General features: G+C 43.4%; 2 protein-coding genes across 3 annotated transcripts; one reads left to right on the top strand and one right to left on the bottom strand.

Moving 5' to 3' along the window:
- Positions 1-51: 51 nt before the first annotated feature.
- On the bottom strand, positions 52-6,309 carry rad51c (RAD51 paralog C). The gene is made up of 4 exons (XM_023957037.2): positions 6,124-6,309; positions 4,857-5,067; positions 1,246-1,462; positions 52-1,162 (listed from the first exon to the last, which is right to left on the bottom strand). Exons 3-4 carry the CDS (start codon positions 1,393-1,395, stop codon positions 710-712), a joined length of 603 nt encoding a protein of 200 aa, XP_023812805.1. The 5' UTR covers positions 1,396-1,462; positions 4,857-5,067; positions 6,124-6,309; the 3' UTR covers positions 52-709.
- Positions 6,310-6,616: 307 nt separating this feature from the next.
- Positions 6,617-12,144, top strand: abt1 (activator of basal transcription 1). 2 transcript variants are annotated; one of them, XM_004086358.5, is made up of 6 exons: positions 6,617-6,813; positions 7,108-7,185; positions 7,592-7,830; positions 8,405-8,580; positions 11,555-11,740; positions 11,810-12,144. In XM_004086358.5, exons 1-6 carry the CDS (start codon positions 6,743-6,745, stop codon positions 11,993-11,995), a joined length of 936 nt encoding a protein of 311 aa, XP_004086406.1. In that variant the 5' UTR covers positions 6,617-6,742; the 3' UTR covers positions 11,996-12,144. The 2 variants fall into 2 exon arrangements, with proteins under 2 accessions (XP_004086406.1, XP_011471307.1); XM_011473005.4 differs by having other exon boundaries at positions 6,625-6,813; positions 7,056-7,185.
- The last annotated feature ends 6,723 nt before the right edge of the window (positions 12,145-18,867 follow it).

Here is an 18,867-nt window from a genome sequence, read left to right as displayed (position 1 = left end):
AATAAATCTGAGAACGGCTGAAGGCCTACTGAAAAATTCCAGACCCCAAACTGAAGGCAGAAGCTTTTTATTTAGGAAATCCACCAAAGTCCAACATTTTTACAGGTTTGATTGTGACTGACCCATATTTCTGACACATTTGACCAACAACAGAGAACACCTGAGACACACCTGAGATCACGTTAGCACCCTGTGAAGCTTCAGCAGGTCAATGCAACAACAGAAATTTGAAAGACCAACTTCTGATTGACTACAGACTTTCTGAGCCTGATGGATAGTCTGTGTGGTTTAAGGATGTGATCATCAGAGTGATCTCTGGTTGATCAGAGGGATCTCTGGTTGGTCAGAGTGATCTCTGGTTGGTCAGAGTGATCTTTGGTTGGTCAGAGTGATCTCTGGTTGGTCAGAGTGATCTCTGGTTGGTCAGAGTGATCTCTGGTTGGTCAGAGTGATCTCTGGTTGATCAGAGTGATCTCTGGTTGATCAGAGTGATCTCTGGTTGATCAGAGTGATCTCTGGTTGATCAGAGTTATCTTCGGTTGGTCAGAGTGATCTCTGGTTGATCAGAGTGATCTCTGGTTGATCAGAGTGATCTCTGGTTGATCAGAGTGATCTCTGGTTGATCAGAGTGATCTCTGGTTGATCAGAGTGATCTCTGGTTGATCAGAGTTATCTTCGGTTGGTCAGAGTGATCTCTGGTTGATCAGAGTTATCTTCGGTTGGTCAGAGTGATCTCTGGTTGGTTCGCGTCTCTGAAACCCTCAGAGGTGATCTGGTATTGAATGGCCGTGTCGATGCAACAGGGAGATTTAACAATGGCCGCCACTTGCTGTGACCCCTCCCACTGCAGAATGATCCTGGTGGTGGAGGCATGGCCCCAGATCTCCCCAAGGGCTGGTACCAGATGTGATTGGCTGTCCTGCAGCCTGGTTGTCATCTGATTGGTGATTACCACAGCGATGTTGTGACGTGTTGCCATGGAGATGACCTGCTGGGCAAGACCTTGGAGTAGCCGTGTCCTTTGCGACAAGTCATCAAGGTGCTGCCGGAAGGGGAAGGCCACGCTGTCAATGACAAGGAGACGTACCCTTGGCTTGTCTCGCAGGAAGTCTGGCAGCAGGAGGAGCTCAGCCTGCAGCTCCACGTAATCATGGCAACGCACCTGAGGGAGATGACACAGCATGAGTCAGCAATCTTCCTAATCTGCTTATTGTCATGATCACTACAGGTCACCCATGTTCATACCAGGAAAATGTTGGACAAAATGGACTCCATGTTGAAGGTCTGCATGGTGTCTTTCTGCTCGCCGTCCACAGCCAAAAGCGAGAAATGTCTGACAACGGCAGCTGCAATGTCCACAACTCTCTGAAGAACAAAGCTTCCCTCTGTGTCCATGAAGATCACCTGAGCCTCCAGACCCCCGAAGCTCCGAGGGATCTGGATGTCCACAGACAGCTGCAGGCTGAGAGTAAAAAACAAAAGGTCAGACGATCAACAGGTCAACCGCAAGTTCAAGAAATGCACACTTAGTGACCCGCCAACGTTAAGACCCGCTCGCCCAAGAGATTTGCCCAGAGGTCACGGGTGCAGGGGCCACCCCAAACACCCTTTGCAAGGCTATCCGTCTGTTTACAAGTACAGAGTAATGATCTGAGGACACCTTCAACTCGGTTAGATATAGATAGATAGATATAGATAGTCTTTATTGTCATTGCAACATTGTACAACGAGATTAAGGTGCAAAAATAGTCAAATAGTAAAAATAGTAAAAAATAAAATCACAATAAATAGTATAAAAACAATATAAAATACAGCAGACATAACCCACACACGCGTGAACATTCTGTCATTTTTCCATTTATGACTTGTTCTTTACAGCGTTTAATGTAGTTATTGCTACGGGATAAAAACTTTCCTTGAATCTGTCAGTCCTTGTTTTGATTGACCTGAACCTTCTCCCTGATGGCAACAGTTCAAAGAGGGAGTGTCCAGGGTGTGAAATGTCCTTAAGAATGTCCTGGGCTTTTTTGAGGCAGCACGAGTTGTGGAGTTCTTCCAGAGGGGGGAGAGGGCAGCCAGTGATCTTCTGTGCCGTGTTAATGACCCTCTGAAGAGCTTTCCTCTGAGCCACTGTGCATCTGCTGAACCACACACAGACACAGTACGTGAGGATGCTCTCAATAGAGCATCGATAAAAGGACACCAGCAGTCTCTGGGAGATGTTGTTCTTCCTGAGCACCCTTAGGAAGTGCAGTCTCTGCTGGGCCTTTTTTAGCAGCTCAGAGGTGTTTACTCCCCAGGTTAGATCCTCCTCTATGTGGACCCCCAAGAAGCGGAAGTCTGGCACTCTCTCCACACAGACCCCGCTGATGAACAGTGGAGAAACAGCAGTTTTCTTCCTCCTGAAGTCAATAATGACCTCCTTGGTCTTTGTGGTATTGAGGAGCAGATTGTTCTCCCTACTCCACATCGTCAGCTGATCCACCTCGTCTCTATAAGCAGACTCATCTCCCCCCGAAATGAGTCCCACCACTGTCGTATCGTCTGCGAATTTGACAGTGGTGTTGCTGTGGTGAGCAGGAATGCAGTCATGGGTGTACAGGTTGTAGAGCAGGGGGCTTAGCACGCAGCCCTGTGGGGAGCCAGTGCTGAGTGTGAGGGCCTTGGATGTGTGTGGGCCCACTCTCACTCTCTGACTGCGATCAGTAAGAAAGCTCTTGATCCAAGAGCAGGTGGAGTGTGGAAGTCCTAGTTCCATCAGTTTATTTACCAGTTTGTGAGGGAGAATGGTATTAAACGCCGAGCTGTAATCCACAAAGAGCATCCGCACATAGCTTCCCTGTTTCTCCAGGTGGGACAATGCAGTGTGGAGGGCTGTGACTATGGCGTCCTCTGTGGATCTCTTTGCCCTGTACGCAAACTGGTGTGGGTCCAGGGATGTTGGAAGTGGTGATGTCATGTGACTCCGTACCAGTTTTTCGAAGCACTTCATCACCACTGGGGTGAGTGCAACTGGCCGGTAGTCATTGAGACTGGTGATGTGTGTCTTCTTGGGCAGGGGGACTATAATGGAGGACTTCAGGCATGGTGGGACAGTAGACTGGGCAAGAGACTGGTTGAAAATCCTGGTAGGACTCCAGCCAGCTGGTCCGCGCAGTCCTTCAGAACGCGTCCAGAGACACCATCGGGTCCAGCAGCTTTCCTGGGGTTGACGGTCCTCAGTATGCTTCTCACCTCTTGCTCCTTCACGGTGAAGCTGAGGCTGCTGTGTGCCACTGGGTGAGGGTGTGTGGGTGTGTCAGAGTTTTCTACCTCGAAGCGAGTGAAGAAGAGATTCAGCTCCTCTGCCAGCGAGGAGTCAGCTTCGGCAGCACGAAGGGTGGTCCTGTAGTTGGTAAGATGCTGGACCCCTTTCCACACCTCCCTGCTGTTGTTGCTGTCCAACCAGCCTTCAATCCTCCTGTTGTAATCCATTTTGGCCTTCCTGATGCCTCTCTACAGGTTGGCTCGGGTTGAGCTGTAAAGAACCCTATCGCCAGACCTGAAGGCAGTGTTTACACACCTGGAGCAAACCGTTACCCTCTCTGCCTTTCTGCTGGAGCTGGCCCACCGGTTATTCGGCTTGACTGGCTGCACCAATTGATAAAAGTTCAGATCATCAGAAGCTTTACGGTCTGATTTTAAATGCTGCTTTTCCTAATTACTGTGATCAGGCTCACTTTTATGTTAGGCGATTCAGACTAAATAAAATCCTGTGAAAAACCACGACTTCAGTCATTGGCCATAAACATCGAGAGAAAGACGGACGTGCTGCACTTTACAATCTTTATCGTGAGAGTTAACTTATTCAAACTTTTTACTTGTTACTTTGGTTACTGACAGGTGACGCGGCGTGTGAGCTTTAACTCAGAGAGTGCTAGCAACTGCAGTGATGAGGAGATGTCTGGTATTAAGGTACGCTGATACGTTTTTATGACATATAGATTGTTGGGAAAACGGTGAAAAGAAATGTGGATCACATTAAAATTTGTTTTAATGAGCCCAAATTCATCCGATCAAATTTCAATGATCGCTGTGTCTCATTGTTGTGGTGTAATAGTATTATTATAAGAGAATTCTGTTTATGAATTACAATGTAGCTTTTAGGACGACATCACAACAGCACCTGTCGAGCGAGACACAGAAAGCATGTAAGAAGTGATTTAGCGGAGGTAAAATAAGCATTCTAACAAATAAACAGTTGGACCCTTTTTTCTGTTTGATAACACCACAATAGTTCCTTTACATTTGTCCGCCGCTCAACTGTTGCTACATTCCTACTCTGTTTACGTCGGCTGTTTTGGTTCAGTTGTTCTGCCCCGGGAACGGATCGTATTCAGACTGAGGAAACTCAGAGCGAACCGAAGTTCAGCCCCATTGGAAACGAACCAAGACCACCTTTAAAGATGGGTCCGAGATGGTTCCTGGTCCCAGACCAGAGTCTGTTTGGGGGTATTCAGACTGAAAATTTGCTCAAGATTATAATAGGGGGAAACAAACTCTGAGTGTCACTGATGTGTCCAGTCTGAACACAGCCTTAGTTCCCATGAGCCAGAGCAGTAAAACAGTGGATTTAGCATTTCACACACAAACACAAAGTACACACGCTGTGTGCTCACACTGTTCTATCTTGAACTGTCTTGCAAGAGAAAGATGACAGCTGCTGCATCACTGCGGCTCACTTGTCCTGTTTGTGAGTCTGTGTGTAACCCTGTGATGTCATTGTATCTGGGTTTTGTCATATGTTGTCACTCACATTGTTGTTGACCACACGGAAACCTGTGCATTGTGTTTCTTTTTTGTCATGCTGTCCTCACCACAGATGTGTTTTCCCGACTCCTGGAGCTCCACAGATTTCTGTCACCTTCCCCACAGGGAGTCCTCCTTTAAGGGCGTGGTCCAGCTGTGAGGAGAAGGTTGTGATGCTTCCACACTCTCTCTCCCGCTGGAGGAGCTCAAGAGCCGTGACAGCTTCACCTGCTTCATGGTTTGCAGCCTCCAGCGCCACCTACTGTTTACAAACAGCCTCTGCAACAACAATGCACATGTCCAGTGAAGTCAGACTATGCAGCTCTTCTATGTGTGCACAAGCAAAACTTCTCAAGTTTTCCTACTTTGAAAATAAATAAGTTGCATTTAGTCCCACTCCGATCGTCCTTTGATTTATGGGACAATCCTTCCCAGTGGTCTTTTAATTATATGATGTCGTTTTTGGACAAAAATAAAAAAAACTTGTGACAGTTTCTGCAGAGCAGAAGTTTATCAGAAATTCACCCCTGAGTGAACTGTTGGCACGTGGTAAGCACGCCCCTACTTCCCATCATCCCATTGTTTCCACTCTCTCCCGCTAGCTTGCAGACCCTCACAAACACAAACCTAACATTAGCAGTGCAACAAAAATGGTGAGCAATTTCAGAGCTATCCAGTCGTTCAGTTTAGATCCAGATCCCAGCTCAGATGAGGAAAATAAAGACGTTCATGGATCTATTTGTCTGACGGTGGATGATCAGAATGGAGCAGAGCTTGTGGCTCACCGATTGTAGCTTCTCCATCACAGCTTCCCCTTTTTTTTAAACAACATTTTTTCGACTTGCCCTGGAAAAATATTTGGATCCTGCATCAGAAATTACTACTTAATAACAAGAAGAGAGATGTAAAGAACACCCACAAACTATCAGTCACCTATTTTGGAATTGTAACACTACTAAAATTTTTGGAAAGAATGTACACGTTTTATAAATCACAAATTATACTCACAATTTCAGAGGAAATTTGAATATATCATATTAGGCCGACACAAAAATAAAATAAAAACAAACATAAAATTGGCAATTAATCTAATAATAATACTTGGTAAGTTTCATATTCACAAATCAAAATTTCTTCATCACAACTATTTTTCCCTAATTAAAGAATTACAATCTTATTTGAACATTATAGCTTAAACAAAAAATGAAATTCTTATTTTGTAATACATGAACCATCCCCCGCCATTCTCATTGTTATGACTTTTCTTGTTCTTGTCATGCATAATTTGTTCTTCTAGTTGTTAATAAAGTTTTTCATTTTTAAAGTTATCCTCACCTGCCTGGGTCCGGTCTAATCCGCGCCGTGCAGGCCCCAGTGCGGGACCGATTTAGAACCGGAGCGGGACAGACAGAGCTATTGGACCCTCGGTGCAGTTAAAACTAGACTCGGACAGAACCAGAAGCTTCCAACTTCCCGCCGTGACAGCGCTGTGAAACGGAACTCCCACAATGCCTTTCACTTGGGCGAACTTCCGAGGGGGGAGGGGGGGGACTGTGCCTGACCTGTAAATTTATAAATATTTTATATTTGTAAAAAAATAATTCAGTCCAGTTTATTATTATTTCTAGTTAGCATAAAATAAATGAATTTGATTCATGATTGAGACCTGTTTTCCATTTACTAACAACAAAAAGAGCAAAAGTAATATAACGAGGTACGAAAAATAGAGAAAACTAACGATTTAGTTTACGTAAACAAATACATTATCGCGTACTGTCGTTTTTTTAAGCATAGAATCAATTTTATTTTGAAAGTACCCTTGGGCTTTGTTTGATGACGTCCATGAGCGTCATTCAACGGCGACAGATTGAAGCATGGGGAGCCGGAGGTCTCAGCTAAATCACACGAGTTGTGTTTAGTGCGCGTACGTGTCTTTTTGGGTCTAAACCGGTTTATGAGACAAACACAGAAGGGTCTGTGGAGGGCGGAGTCCGCGTGTGTCATCTCACCTGGATTATATTTCAGGTACGGAGGGTTATTTTTTTCAAGCGCTGAATTGACTATCTTCGTCATGTTAACAAACAGTCAGAGTAAAGGCATCACTGCACCGTCTGCAAGTCTTTTATGTGTTGCACCACCAGCACAGCGTTTCATATGTAAATATCATGATCTCTGCATGACGAGGAGACTGACTCCAGTCAAAAATCTGATCAGAACCGGGTTTAGGAAAACCATTCAAGCTTTTCAGGTTGTCTGTTTTTGTGCAGTGCCGCTGCAGGAACAGAGTCCAGTGTGTGAGCCAGCTTCTGTGGTCTGCAGGGCGAGGGGAGAACCGCTTCAGCACATCATGGATGCAGATGAGGTCATCGTCAGCTCTGCAGAGCCACAGACACAGAGGTACGAGCGGCTTTCACTGCCAGAAAGTTCAGCCTTCGATCCCTTTCTGTTGTGATGTTCATTCTAGAAAGAACATCAGAACTTAACACCAACCGCAGTCTCTCTTAAACTACAGCTTTTTTTTTTTTAGAAAGCAGTGTTTGCATAAACCAATGCATCGGCCTGTATGTGTGGGTTAGTATGATTTAATGCCGCATCGTCCATTAATTTCTGAGAATGCACAACTCGTCCGGCATTAGCCCTTACACATGCCGATGGGCGGGTGAAGCTTTTTGGGGAGGGGTGTCGTATTCCAGTGCTGCCTATGTCCTCAGAAGCTGTGGGAGTGTTGTCTCCTTGTTCTCATGAAGCTCCTCACAGGTTAGTGCAGGAGGCGAGTTTCTGACCTGAGCTTGTTTCTGTGTAGTGAGATGATGGTGGAGGAGGACAGGATGAGCTCAGATCTGGTCGAGGATGACGCCTCCAGAGATCAGGCTTCAGAAGAAAAGGCTGCAGTAAAGAAAACCACAACTTCCTGTCAGGGCAGGAAGTGCGTTCCAGGTATTGTTTACCTGGGTCACATCCCGCCAAGGCTCCGCCCCAAACACCTGAGGAACATGCTGTCCGTGTACGGAGAGATCGGACGGATCTTCCTGCAGCCTGAAGGTACAAACACACAAATGACACACACATGCTCTTGCACACAAACATGGACACACATGAGCACTTGTTCACACACAAGTATAAGTTGGTATCAAGCCCACAGCCTGAGTAAAACCCCACAGAGCTGCATCTTTGAGCAACAGTGGAAGATCAAAGACGATGAGACAATGGGTAGGATCTTCACACACAGGTGGAGCCGTGAGGCTGTGAAGACTCGCACATGAGGGGCGTGTCAGAAGATTTCAGGTGAGCCCTCATAACCAGAACTGGTCTGAGGGCTGACGTGAAGGTAGAGCAGTGTCATCCGTCCCAAAATCTGCTGGATGAAACACTTCCTTCAGGAAACGGACAAACATATGAGGCTGGACTTTTCTGGACTTGGATCAGAAAAGTCGAGCAACATGTCATGAAAGTTCTGTTCTCCGTACTTCATTGGGAGCCGTTGAATGAAGGTGATGCACGTCTGCCTGAAGCCCCTGAACTCCACTGACATGGCCACTTCTCTAGTATGGAGGGAAGGGTGAGGAACATGGGGGCAAATGTGTAATCTTTGTTGCATTGCTTTGTGCTCCCAAAGACCACCAAGTGAGGAGGAAGAAGAAGAAGTCTGGGCTGCGAAGGTGTGACTTCACTGAAGGCTGGGTGGAGTTCAGGGACAAACGAGTGGCTAAAAGGGTGGCGGCGTCTCTTCACAACACGCCGATGGGAACCAGAAAACGCCAGCGCTTCTCCTCAGACCTGTGGTGTATCAAGGTAAGGTCCTCCAGCGTTAGAAATAAGGGGAAGAAAATGGTTGACCTCTGGACAACCTGGCAAATAATATTTGGTTGTCCTCCCCAATTTTTGGTTGTCCTTCGATACCAATATTCAACAGCAACAAAACCTACTCAGATGTCAGTACTTACATCTTTATTTCTTCTATACATCTAATATCAACTGCCTCTTATGGTGGACATTTAAAAAACCTTTTAATATTAAAAACAAACGTTTTACTAAATATTGAAGTGCGCGTCAAAACAGCCTTGTCTTTACTTTCGGTTACAATTCTGCGATGTCTTCAGGCGTACTCGGTTCGTTCGGAAGTCACGTGAAATTGTTCGGGTACACTCAGTTTTATCTTAAAAAGTCGGACGTCGGTTTCCCAAAAACTTTAAAAAATAGTCGAAAAATACCAAAATGTTGAATAAAAGACCAGGACAACCATCAGGATCATTTTTGGTTGTCCTCCGTGAACTCTGGTTGTCTCGGACAACAGGATAACCGCTTATTTCGAACGCTGTCTTCTTCTTCCTCCTTCCAGTGGCAGAGAGGCGCATAGCTCTCTCTCTTCATAGTCTCTCGCCCGAATCCTTTCAGTCGTGTATGTTCCATATGATCAATACAAACCGCGACTCCTGCTGCTTCATCAGCGCAGGGATCAAAAATCCCACACCGTCACAGCTCTGGTTTATATTTTGTGGGACACAGAAAATGCAACTTCTCCAGTACCGATAGCAGAGCCGTTTAGGTCAGATCTTACGGATACTGGTGCCTTGAATGTTGCCCTGGGGCTCGTTCAATACCGGGGCTCGGTACCCATCCCTAGGAAAGGGGCACGGTGGAGAACAATCACAGAAGTGGTCGCTTTGCAAATAGTCAGAGACATGGTACCCATGTATACCGTGGAGAAAACGGGGTTTATTGATTGAATTGAAACCTTAGACCCCAGATATGAGCTGTATTGTTAATCCTTTAGAAAATGCTGCTACTCTCAGGTGAATGTTTGTCTCCTTTTAGTCTAGACTACAAAGTGTGACAGAAAACACAGCTGGGACTTTGATTCCAAGAGTGTGTTTATTTATTTATTATTCATTTATTATTCACAATAAATTGGGCCACATCGCCCAGCCCTAGGTGTGGCCCATTGTCATGGTAATGGCTGACCTGGCACCAACCTCGACTGCAGCAGCAAAGGAAAGCGATATATATGCTGATCGTCACAATACATTTAGTAAAGCATCAGTTCAAAGAGAAAGTTCACCTCTTACTGCTTGTTTTTGTCCTGATGATAAAGCTAAAGTTTGTTTTAAGGAAGCCAGCACAGTGATACAGAACATTATAGCGATGTGACCAGAACTACTTTTTTAGGTGTGCATTATGTAAGGTCTTAATGGCCGACAAATATGCATTATCAGTAATTAACGACGTGGAAGCCTGAACCATCCGACGCGAAGCGGAGGCCATTTTCGTGATTTTCTTTGTGTATACCTCGTCCTTGTCAACCTCTAAAGCAGTGTTTTTCAACCTTTTCTGAGCCACGGCACACTTTAACCTTAAAAAAAATCCCGCGGCAAACCAGCATCCAAAAATTAAAAAAAAAGGAGAAACTCATGGTCTGTATTGATCTACAGCCCCTCCACAATCTCACATGCATTTTTGAGATAATTGTTACAGAAAAAGCTGGAAACTGCAGCTGTTTTTCTCTCTAAAAGATGCAATAAAAGTTAAGTTAGAAGATTTAAAAACAGTTCGATGTGTGTTTGTTAGTTTCAAGACGTTTAACAACAGATCTCCTTGTGCGCTGTCACTCTCACAACCCAATGCATCATGGGAGATGTAGTGCATAAAACGGCCGAAGATCGCTTTTCGGAGCTTCATTGTTTTGTTCACTTGTTCCACGGTCTGACACCAGATTCTGTGGAAAGCTACACCGCTAAAGACGAGCTTTAGCTAGTATTTTTGTTAGAACTGAGCGACTGTACGAGCTAAATCGGGACAAGGAAGTGAAGACTTTAAGCACTTCTGATTGGTCAGACTGATGACATGTGATTAAGACTCCAGGAATGATTGGTGGAGACAGTTAAAGGGACGGGACTTTTTCAAAATACAGCCCAAGGTGCAGCTAAATCGTGGTACCGTCATTCTTATCAAAATGTCTTTAATAAAATAAAATAAACGCAAAGAAAAAGTATTTTACGATCTTTTATATTCCTAACTCCTCAGTGTTTTATCAGGGCCTGTTTGGATGAACAGAGAGCTGAAATCCTGGAGATGGGAAATGTTTTTAGATCAGTTAATGATGGCAATTTCCTACGGCACACTTGACCATCTCCCACGGCACACTAGTGTGCTGCGGCACTCTGGTTAAAAAACACTGCTCTAAAGAGTTCCCTTCTTCCAGTGTCACTTCTTTGTGTCTCATCTCCCCCTTTTTATCTTCTTGTCTGTCTTTCTCTGCGGCTCCATCCCAGTCATCAAAATGATCAAATTCGCCCCATCCTGCTTGTCCAGCGTGAACACCATATGCTTAATGTATGTTCAAGAACCCGGGTTTAGCGCGTTCTTGAACATAGCTTGTGAACCTAGCATAAAAATTGCTAGTAAGTCAGTTGTTCACGCAAAACACAACAAAGGAAAATGTAGAACAGACAAAGACACTCACCTGTCAAACAGCTACACAACCATTTGTGGATGTTTCTGTCTGCAGAGCAGCATAAACAGGTGTTTGTGTTTTCCAGCAGAGAAGTGTGTTTACTCCGTATGTCCTCCATGACTTGTGATGTTGGTCGCCTTCTCTTGCCTCCATCGTATTCACCTGTTGGTGTTATATTTCCTGATGAAGGTTGTGTCGCATTCTGGGCTGGCCCAGGTGTGCAGCGTTTACCTCAGCTCCTCCTTTCTTTTAGTTTATGCGGGAATCAACCAAGCATGTGGTCAAGGTAACCCCCCCCCCTGTCTGTGTTTGCAGTACTTGCACAGGTTTCAGTGGACTCACCTGAGCGAGCGATTGGCCTATGAGCAGACAGTGTTGCAGCAGCGACTGAGGACAGAAGTTTCTCAGGCGAAGAGGGAGACCAACTTCTACCTGAACAACGTGGAGAAGAGCACTCGCATGGATGACAGGGGACGGAAGAGGCGGAGCCAAGCAGAACAGGTACAGGGGACACAGAGGGGCGTTCGGCGCTGGTGGAAACAGCCTTCTTCAAAATGTTTTTCTTGTCAGGTGGACACTAAGCTGTGGGAGTTTACACAGCGTCAGACAGAGGAGGAGATCCAGAATAAGAAGAAGAAGAAGCACAATGACTACGTTAACCAGAAGAATCGGGAAAAAGTGCAGCTCATTCAGCAGAAGAGCCAGTCAAACGTGTCGCTGTTGTGCAAGATTTTCAGCTCCAACCAGTCAGAGTGAGGTTGTGGGTCGCCTTGGATTCCATGGAAGTCATATACAAATCAAACCCAGAGCCCATCTCCATGTTTTTTATACCAGTCTGAACTGCTTCTGAAATCGGGTGACTCAATGGTTGATCCTGTTAATAAAAATCCAAACTTGTATTTATAGCACTGGCTCGTGTTAGTGTCTCCCCATCTCTACCTTTTTGTTTGGACACACCTTTTTGCCACTACTTTAACCCTTGTGCTATCCTAGGCACTTTAACATTGGGAGTTGGGTCATCTAGACCCACTAGACAGTGCTCTGAACCTTTTTTCTTCAGTGATTTGTGATCTTCACTGGTGTCCATGGATTACATGAAATCTTTCCACCTTTATCCACCTTTGTCATGGTAGGGAGAACACGTCAATGGAAGGGGGGGGTCATCTAAGATAGCACAAGGGTTAAACCAAATATAAGGGGAAGTACGTTACACCAGTAAGCTACACCAGCGTTTTTCAACCTTGTTTGAGCCAAGGCACACTTTATCCTTGACAAAAAATCCTGCGGCACACCAGCATCAAAAAATTCAAAAATGAGAAACTCATATTCTGTATTGATGTACAGTCCCTCCATGATCTCACGTGGATTTTGTGATAATTGTGGCAGAAAAAGCTGGAAGTTGCAGCTGTTTTTTCTAAAAGATGTCATAAAAGGTAAGTTAGTTTTCAGTAATAATTTTCAACTAAATTATTTGACATTTTACCCTGTTATTTGTTTTTCCCTCCAGTTTATTAACATGCAATTTTATGTAACCTCAAAAAATCCAAATATATTCTTTCTAAATAGTGATTTATTTTTTTAAGTTATTTTTCAATGTTGGTGCAAAGTCAACTGTAATTTTTGAACAATATATCACAATATGTTTGATACATTTTATACAAGAAGACTAACATATTTATATTTTCTGTAGCTACACAAAAAGTAAACATGATGAAGTTTTATTAGTTTTTCTTTTGTCTTAATCAAAGATCAAGTCTTTGAACACTTTAACAAAAATGTTTTATTTCTTTTAGATGATTAAATTGTTTCAATTTAGTTTAATTGTGTCTGTTGGCCACTTCATCTTAATCCTGTTTCTTAAATGTTGTTTTTATTTCTTCTTTAGTTTAACATATAAAATAATCCAGACGTTATTAGAAAAGTGTTTCAGTTGTAAAGATGACTTGGACCAAACTCTGGGATGTTTGGCTGTTAAGAAACACAAACCTTGAAGGAGAAATAAACTGTTGATTTCTGATTTCATCAAGAAGATTGGAAAACTGTTGGATGTGTGTTCGTTGAGGTTTCAAGACGTTTAACAGGGAAGACTCATTGTAGCACAGAGATGCTGTCACTTTAACACAATGCATCATGGGAGATGTAGTGCGAAAATGGCCGCATATCGCAGACAGACTCTCTTCTCTGAGCTTCATGGTTTTGTTCACTTGTTCCACGGTCTGACACCGGATTCTGTGAAAAGCTACACCACTAAAGACGAGCTTTAGCTGGTATTTATGTTGGAACTGAGAGACTCTATGAGCAGAATCAGAACAAGGAAGTGAAGACTTTAACCACTTCTGATTGGTCAGACTGATGAGGCATGATTAAACCTCCAAGAATGATTGGAGGAGACAGTTAAAGGGCGGGACTATTCCAAAAACAGAGCTGAAGCTGCAGCTAAATCACGGTACCGTCATTCTTGTGTGTGTGTCTTTAAAAGAATTAAATAAACACAAAGAAAAAAGTATTTTAGGATCTTTCATATTCCTAACTACTCATTGTTTTATCTGGGCCTGTTTGGATGAACACAGAGCTGATATCTTGGAGATGGAAAATGCTTTTAGATCAGTGAATTTCCCAAGGTACACCTGACCATCTCCCATGGCACACTAATGTGCTGCGGCACACTGGTTGAAAAACACTGTGCTAGACAATCAGAGGGTAGTTTGTATAGACATCCTATGGGCGTCCATGAGAACTGAAAGACACACCTGCACTCCTCTTGAGATGCAACCGCTCTTACATACAACGCTTCTGCAGAACTCGTATGGGTTGGTTTCAGAATTCCTTGTGGAAAGAACAGAAGATAGAGAAAGAAAAAATAGAAATGTTTCATGATCAGTTAGTGTTACATCATTGTCAGAACGTTCAGGGTTGATGGTATGATCCCGAGTCATGTTTTTAGCCCCTGTACCAGTGACGTGACGGTCAAGTGAGGTCATTGTAATAAAATAGAAAAAAAGCACATTAAGTAAATATTATGTTCCACTGATCTGTGTTAAAGATACATTTTCAGTTGACTGGACACATTTTCCACAGTTCTTGAGATTACAATTGCCGAATTTGAGTGTTGCGCGATCACACAGGGAGCGGAAACTCCGGGTGAGGCTCTGGAGTGCTTCACCTCATGTCTGACTGCAGGACTCTATTGTAACAGTGATGTGCCGTCAGTGGCGGTTCTACCCTGAATTACTCCCCGGGCGAGACCCTCCTCTGCCCCCCCCCCCCCCCCCCCAATAAAGTCACTTTGTCCGTTTATTGTAACTGAAACTAAGAAATTGATATAAAAAAAAGATGTTTATCAGAATTCTGCACTGCATTATAACAGTTATCGGAACATAAAAATAAAAAAAAAAGGCTACCAGCATGGCAAAAATACAGTTAGGAAATATTTAATCAAACACAAATAAATAATCTAAAATAAATATTATAAACTACAAATCACACTAATAATACACTAGAATAAATGTAACTGCAGCACTAAGAACAGAAAACACTAACTAAAACCTAACCTTTGTGGCCTTCCTGATGCAAGCTTGTCAATAACGTCATCATATGAAATCTGCTCCCCCCCTGAATGATTGATACTAACAACAGCAGGTTAGTGAGTTGCTCCTGAGACTTTGGTGACCTCAGGTATGACTTGATCAACTGGAGTTTTGAAAAGCTAACAGCAGCAGCAGCAGCAGCAGCAGCAGCAGCAGCAGCAGCAGCAGCAGCAGCAGCAGCAGCAGCAGCAGCAGCAGCAGCAGCTGCAGCAGCAGCTGCAGCAGCAGCAGCATGCTACCATCACAGCTTATTTAACATTATGAACTAATATACAACAGTAAAACACAACAAAAACTTTGATAAGCAGAGCAGACAGACACACGAATCATAACTAATGTTACAAGTTAAGGCAGAGCAAACACTTAAGAAGAAAATCTTAAAAATGACGTTATTTACAATATGTGGGCCTACTTCAGTTTTGGTCATGATAGACCAAACAAGAGATTTTTCCTCTGCAACGTTGTTGTTGTTGGAGGGCAGGTAGCATTCGAATTTAGAAAACGTGCATCTAGCTATGTGATAATACCCTTTTCTTTGTCTCTTTTCTCCTCTTCTTCTCTTTTCTTTCTAAATTGGGCACCAGCTTTGACCTTTTTTTCTCCATATTTCAGATGTTTCTGCATTTAGCATAAATGTCCTGACATAGGTATCAAGTCTGTCGACTAAACCAACTGTCATCTTAGTGAAAACATTGTTTTGTTTTCCCATTTTTATTTGGGCATTTCACACAAAAATAACCAAAAAAGCATGATTTTTTTATACCTTTTTTATACCCGAAGCCCCCCCCCCCCCCCCCCTTCGTCACACATTTCCAGCAGGAGCGCGTGCAGCTGCACCCAGGGGCACCAATTCGCTACATGGCGGCGCAGTTTTTATGTTTTCAGCAAGCACTGAGCCCTGGCCTGTGACCGTCGCACCCCTGGAAGAAGATCCAGCCAGGTTTTGCGCTCCCTGCTCGCCTCTCAACCTGCACCCTTCACCCCGCGCCCCCTCCCTTCTCCTTCTTCACCCCGCGCCCCCTCCCTTCTCCTTCTTCACCCCGCGCCCCCTCCCTTCTCCCTCTTCACCCCGCGCCCCCTCCCTTCTCCTTCTCACACACATTTGCGTGTACTTCTCAAAGACAGGAGGGAGCGCAGGGCGGGGCGGGGGCGCCGCCAGGTTTCAGGCTGTTACAAACTCTGTGATATAAAAAAACCAATAGTGGTGCATAAAGTATTTTACAAGGGCTGAGCCGCTGGCGCCGCCCCTCCGTCATTTTTCCGCCCCGGGCGATCGCCCGTATGGCCCGTGCCTAAAACCGCTACTGTGTGCCGTCAGAAAGCTGCGGAGGGCGGAGAAAAAGCTGCTGGTGAGGCGAGCTTCGCCAGGCCAGCAGGGGGCAGACGTGAGCTAACAGCTGTTTTTTTTTCCTCCAACAAACTTTATTGTACATTTTTCAATTTACAGAAATTCAGTCACTTGCACAATAAACAATTGTTAATATCAAACACACATATAAGACCGAAAAAAACAAAAACAGTAATATTTTTAATAATGTGTGTACCTCTATTTATTTATTTTTTTAATTGCTCATATACAAACCAAGTTAGGGTGAACAAATGTAATAAATGCACATATAAAAAAAAAAAAATAAAATTAGAATAATAGGCAAAGGCAAGGCAAAAACAATTCAAAATAACAATACTTTTGATATATTTTGATAAATTACTGTAGTTTTCTTGTTTTTGTTTGGAATGTATTTAAGATACTTATAATAATCAGAAAAATAATTCAAAAATATACTAAGCAAAAGGCATGTATTTTTCCCCTTACATAAATAAACGAAATGTTTGCATGGTGGCGCAGTGGTTAGCGCTCTTGCCTCACAGCAAGGAGGCCTCCTTCTTGGCTGGGGGACATGAAAAACAACATCAATGGGGACCTTTCTGCGTGGAGTTTGCATGTTCTCCCCGTGCATGCGTGGGTTTTCTCCGGGATCTCTGGCTTCCTCCCACCGTCCAAAAACATGCTTCATGGGTTAATTAGCAACTCTAAATTGTCCCTAGGTGTGAGTGTGAGTGAATGGGTGTGTGTTTGTGGACATTCTACCCTGCGACAGACTGGCAACCTGTCCAGGCTGTCCCCTGCCTTTGCCCAGAAGTGGCCGGGATAGGCTCCAGCAACCCCGTGACCCCGAAAGGGAAAAACGGTTAAGAAAATGAATGAATGAAAAATGAATGAATTAATGACATCAGAAATTCCCGGGTCCAGATTTTCCATATAGAAAAGAACATCACATAAGGAAAAAATGGGAATATTTAAAACTTTGAGTGACAACCAATTATGAATATCAGTCCAAAATATTTTAACCTGGTTGCAACTGTAAAAGATATGTTCTAATGTTTCAGTTTCAGATGAACAGAATATGCATGGTTCCGATTCAAATTTCAATCTTTTATGTAAAAAATCTCCAACAGGGTAAATTTAAGATATTATTTTAAAATGAGTTTCTTTCATCTTAGGTGGAAGTGGGTACTTTGTGTGTAAAGAAAAAGATTTGTTAATTTGGGAGGTTTCTAAATCACGTCTATTGTTTATACTAAATTTGCAGAAAATTATTTGTTTAAAGGTTAGAGTTACTAATTTATTGTTGCATTTTTTTTATCTTCTAGGGGAATATTGTTAATTTTCAGCTCTGAAAATTGTGGTTTGATTTCATTGTATTGTAGTATGTTATGAATAAGATTAAGTAAGGGATGGGAATTGCTTTGTTATAACAGTTACTAGAATCCTTAATTTTGTATTTAGCTACAAACTCATTGTATGATAACAGCCTTCCATCAGTACGCATCAAGTCATGAACAAAACACACACCATTATCATACCATTCAGACATAAACAAGGATTTCTTGTTTACAGTTATAAATCTGTTGTTCCATAAAACAGCTCCAGCTAGGCCTACACGGCCAATCTCCAGCTCCAGCTCGGCTGTCAATGCTTACCTCCAGGTGCAGTCTGACCTAAACTGCAAATCTGCACTGCAAGTGGACAAAATGGCACTCGTCATTATCTTGATATGTTTGTTGGGAGTCTGGGACTTGAGGCCTAACAATTCTCCCTGGGTGAGTACCCATAACAACAGAATGTGGTTCTGGGACTCTTTCAATAGCGGCACTTCTAATGCTGTGTATGGGCTACCACAGCCTCATCTGGTCATGGACCAAAACTTTTGGACAGATAAATCTACAGTGTTACCTAAACTCCAAAATGTTCTTACTTTGTATGACCTGGCCTCAACATATAATAATACTGTCTTGAAATGTAATGTAAGACAAAGATTGGTGATAATTCTACTTTTACTTTTATCTGGAAATGTGCAGCCAAATCCAGGGCCTGAAGTGCAATGTATTCAGACACCTACTGATTTAAAGTTGATATCTGGTCTCAAAATTATTCATCTTAATGTGCGCAGCTTGGCTCCCAAAATGGACATGGTTAAAATTTGGTTTACATCAACTGAGGCGGACATTGTGATTATCTCTGAGACGTGGCTGACTAAATCTATCACAAATGAAGACATAAATGTAAATGGATACAATGTGTATCGAACAGACAGGCCAATAAAAGGTGGTGGTGTAGCCATCTATGTTAAATCTAGATTTGAAGCATCAACAGTCATGTCCAAGTCCATCCCTAAACAGTTGGAGCTTTTAGTCTTGAATGTGAAATTAGCCAAATCCCTGTCCATAACAGTAGTGGGATGCTATAGGCCCCCATCTGCCACCAAGGAGGCACTATCATCTTTAAAAGATCTTCTCTCCAGAATAGATTATGGTGAACTGTTAATGGTCGGAGATCTCAACTGGGACTGGTCAAGTACGGCCTCTGAAGAATTTAAATCCCTCTGTGACTCTATAAATCTTAGCCAGTTGATTAGTCAGCCAACTAGGACAAATACTAAATGTCCAGAAAAGTCTACTTTGATTGATTTAATTCTAACAAATGCTCCACACAAATTTTCATCTGCGGGTGTTTTCTGTAATGATTTGAGTGATCACTGT

The sequence above is a fragment of the Oryzias latipes genome, chromosome 7, assembly GCF_053564925.1.
Source record: "Oryzias latipes strain Hd-rR chromosome 7, Olatipes_Hd-rR_3.1".
Taxonomy (NCBI): Eukaryota; Metazoa; Chordata; class Actinopteri; order Beloniformes; family Adrianichthyidae; genus Oryzias; species Oryzias latipes.
This window is presented reverse-complemented; position numbering and strand designations above follow the sequence as displayed.

What these genes read in the sequence shown, in the direction of transcription:
- rad51c (XM_023957037.2), bottom strand. Translation starts at nt 1,395, where the DNA reads ATGGACACAGAGGGAAGCTTTGTTCTTCAGAGAGTTGTGGACATTGCA. An exon ending in TTTTGTCCAACATTTTCCTG is followed by an intron (nt 1,163 to 1,245) that starts GTATGAACATGG and finishes CATCTCCCTCAG; the next exon opens with GTGCGTTGCCATGATTACGT.
- abt1 (XM_004086358.5), top strand. Translation starts at nt 6,743, where the DNA reads ATGAGACAAACACAGAAGGGTCTGTGGAGGGCGGAGTCCGCGTGTGTC. An exon ending in GCAGAGCCACAGACACAGAG is followed by an intron (nt 7,186 to 7,591) that starts GTACGAGCGGCT and finishes GTTTCTGTGTAG; the next exon opens with TGAGATGATGGTGGAGGAGG. An exon ending in CAGACCTGTGGTGTATCAAG is followed by an intron (nt 8,581 to 11,554) that starts GTAAGGTCCTCC and finishes CTGTGTTTGCAG; the next exon opens with TACTTGCACAGGTTTCAGTG.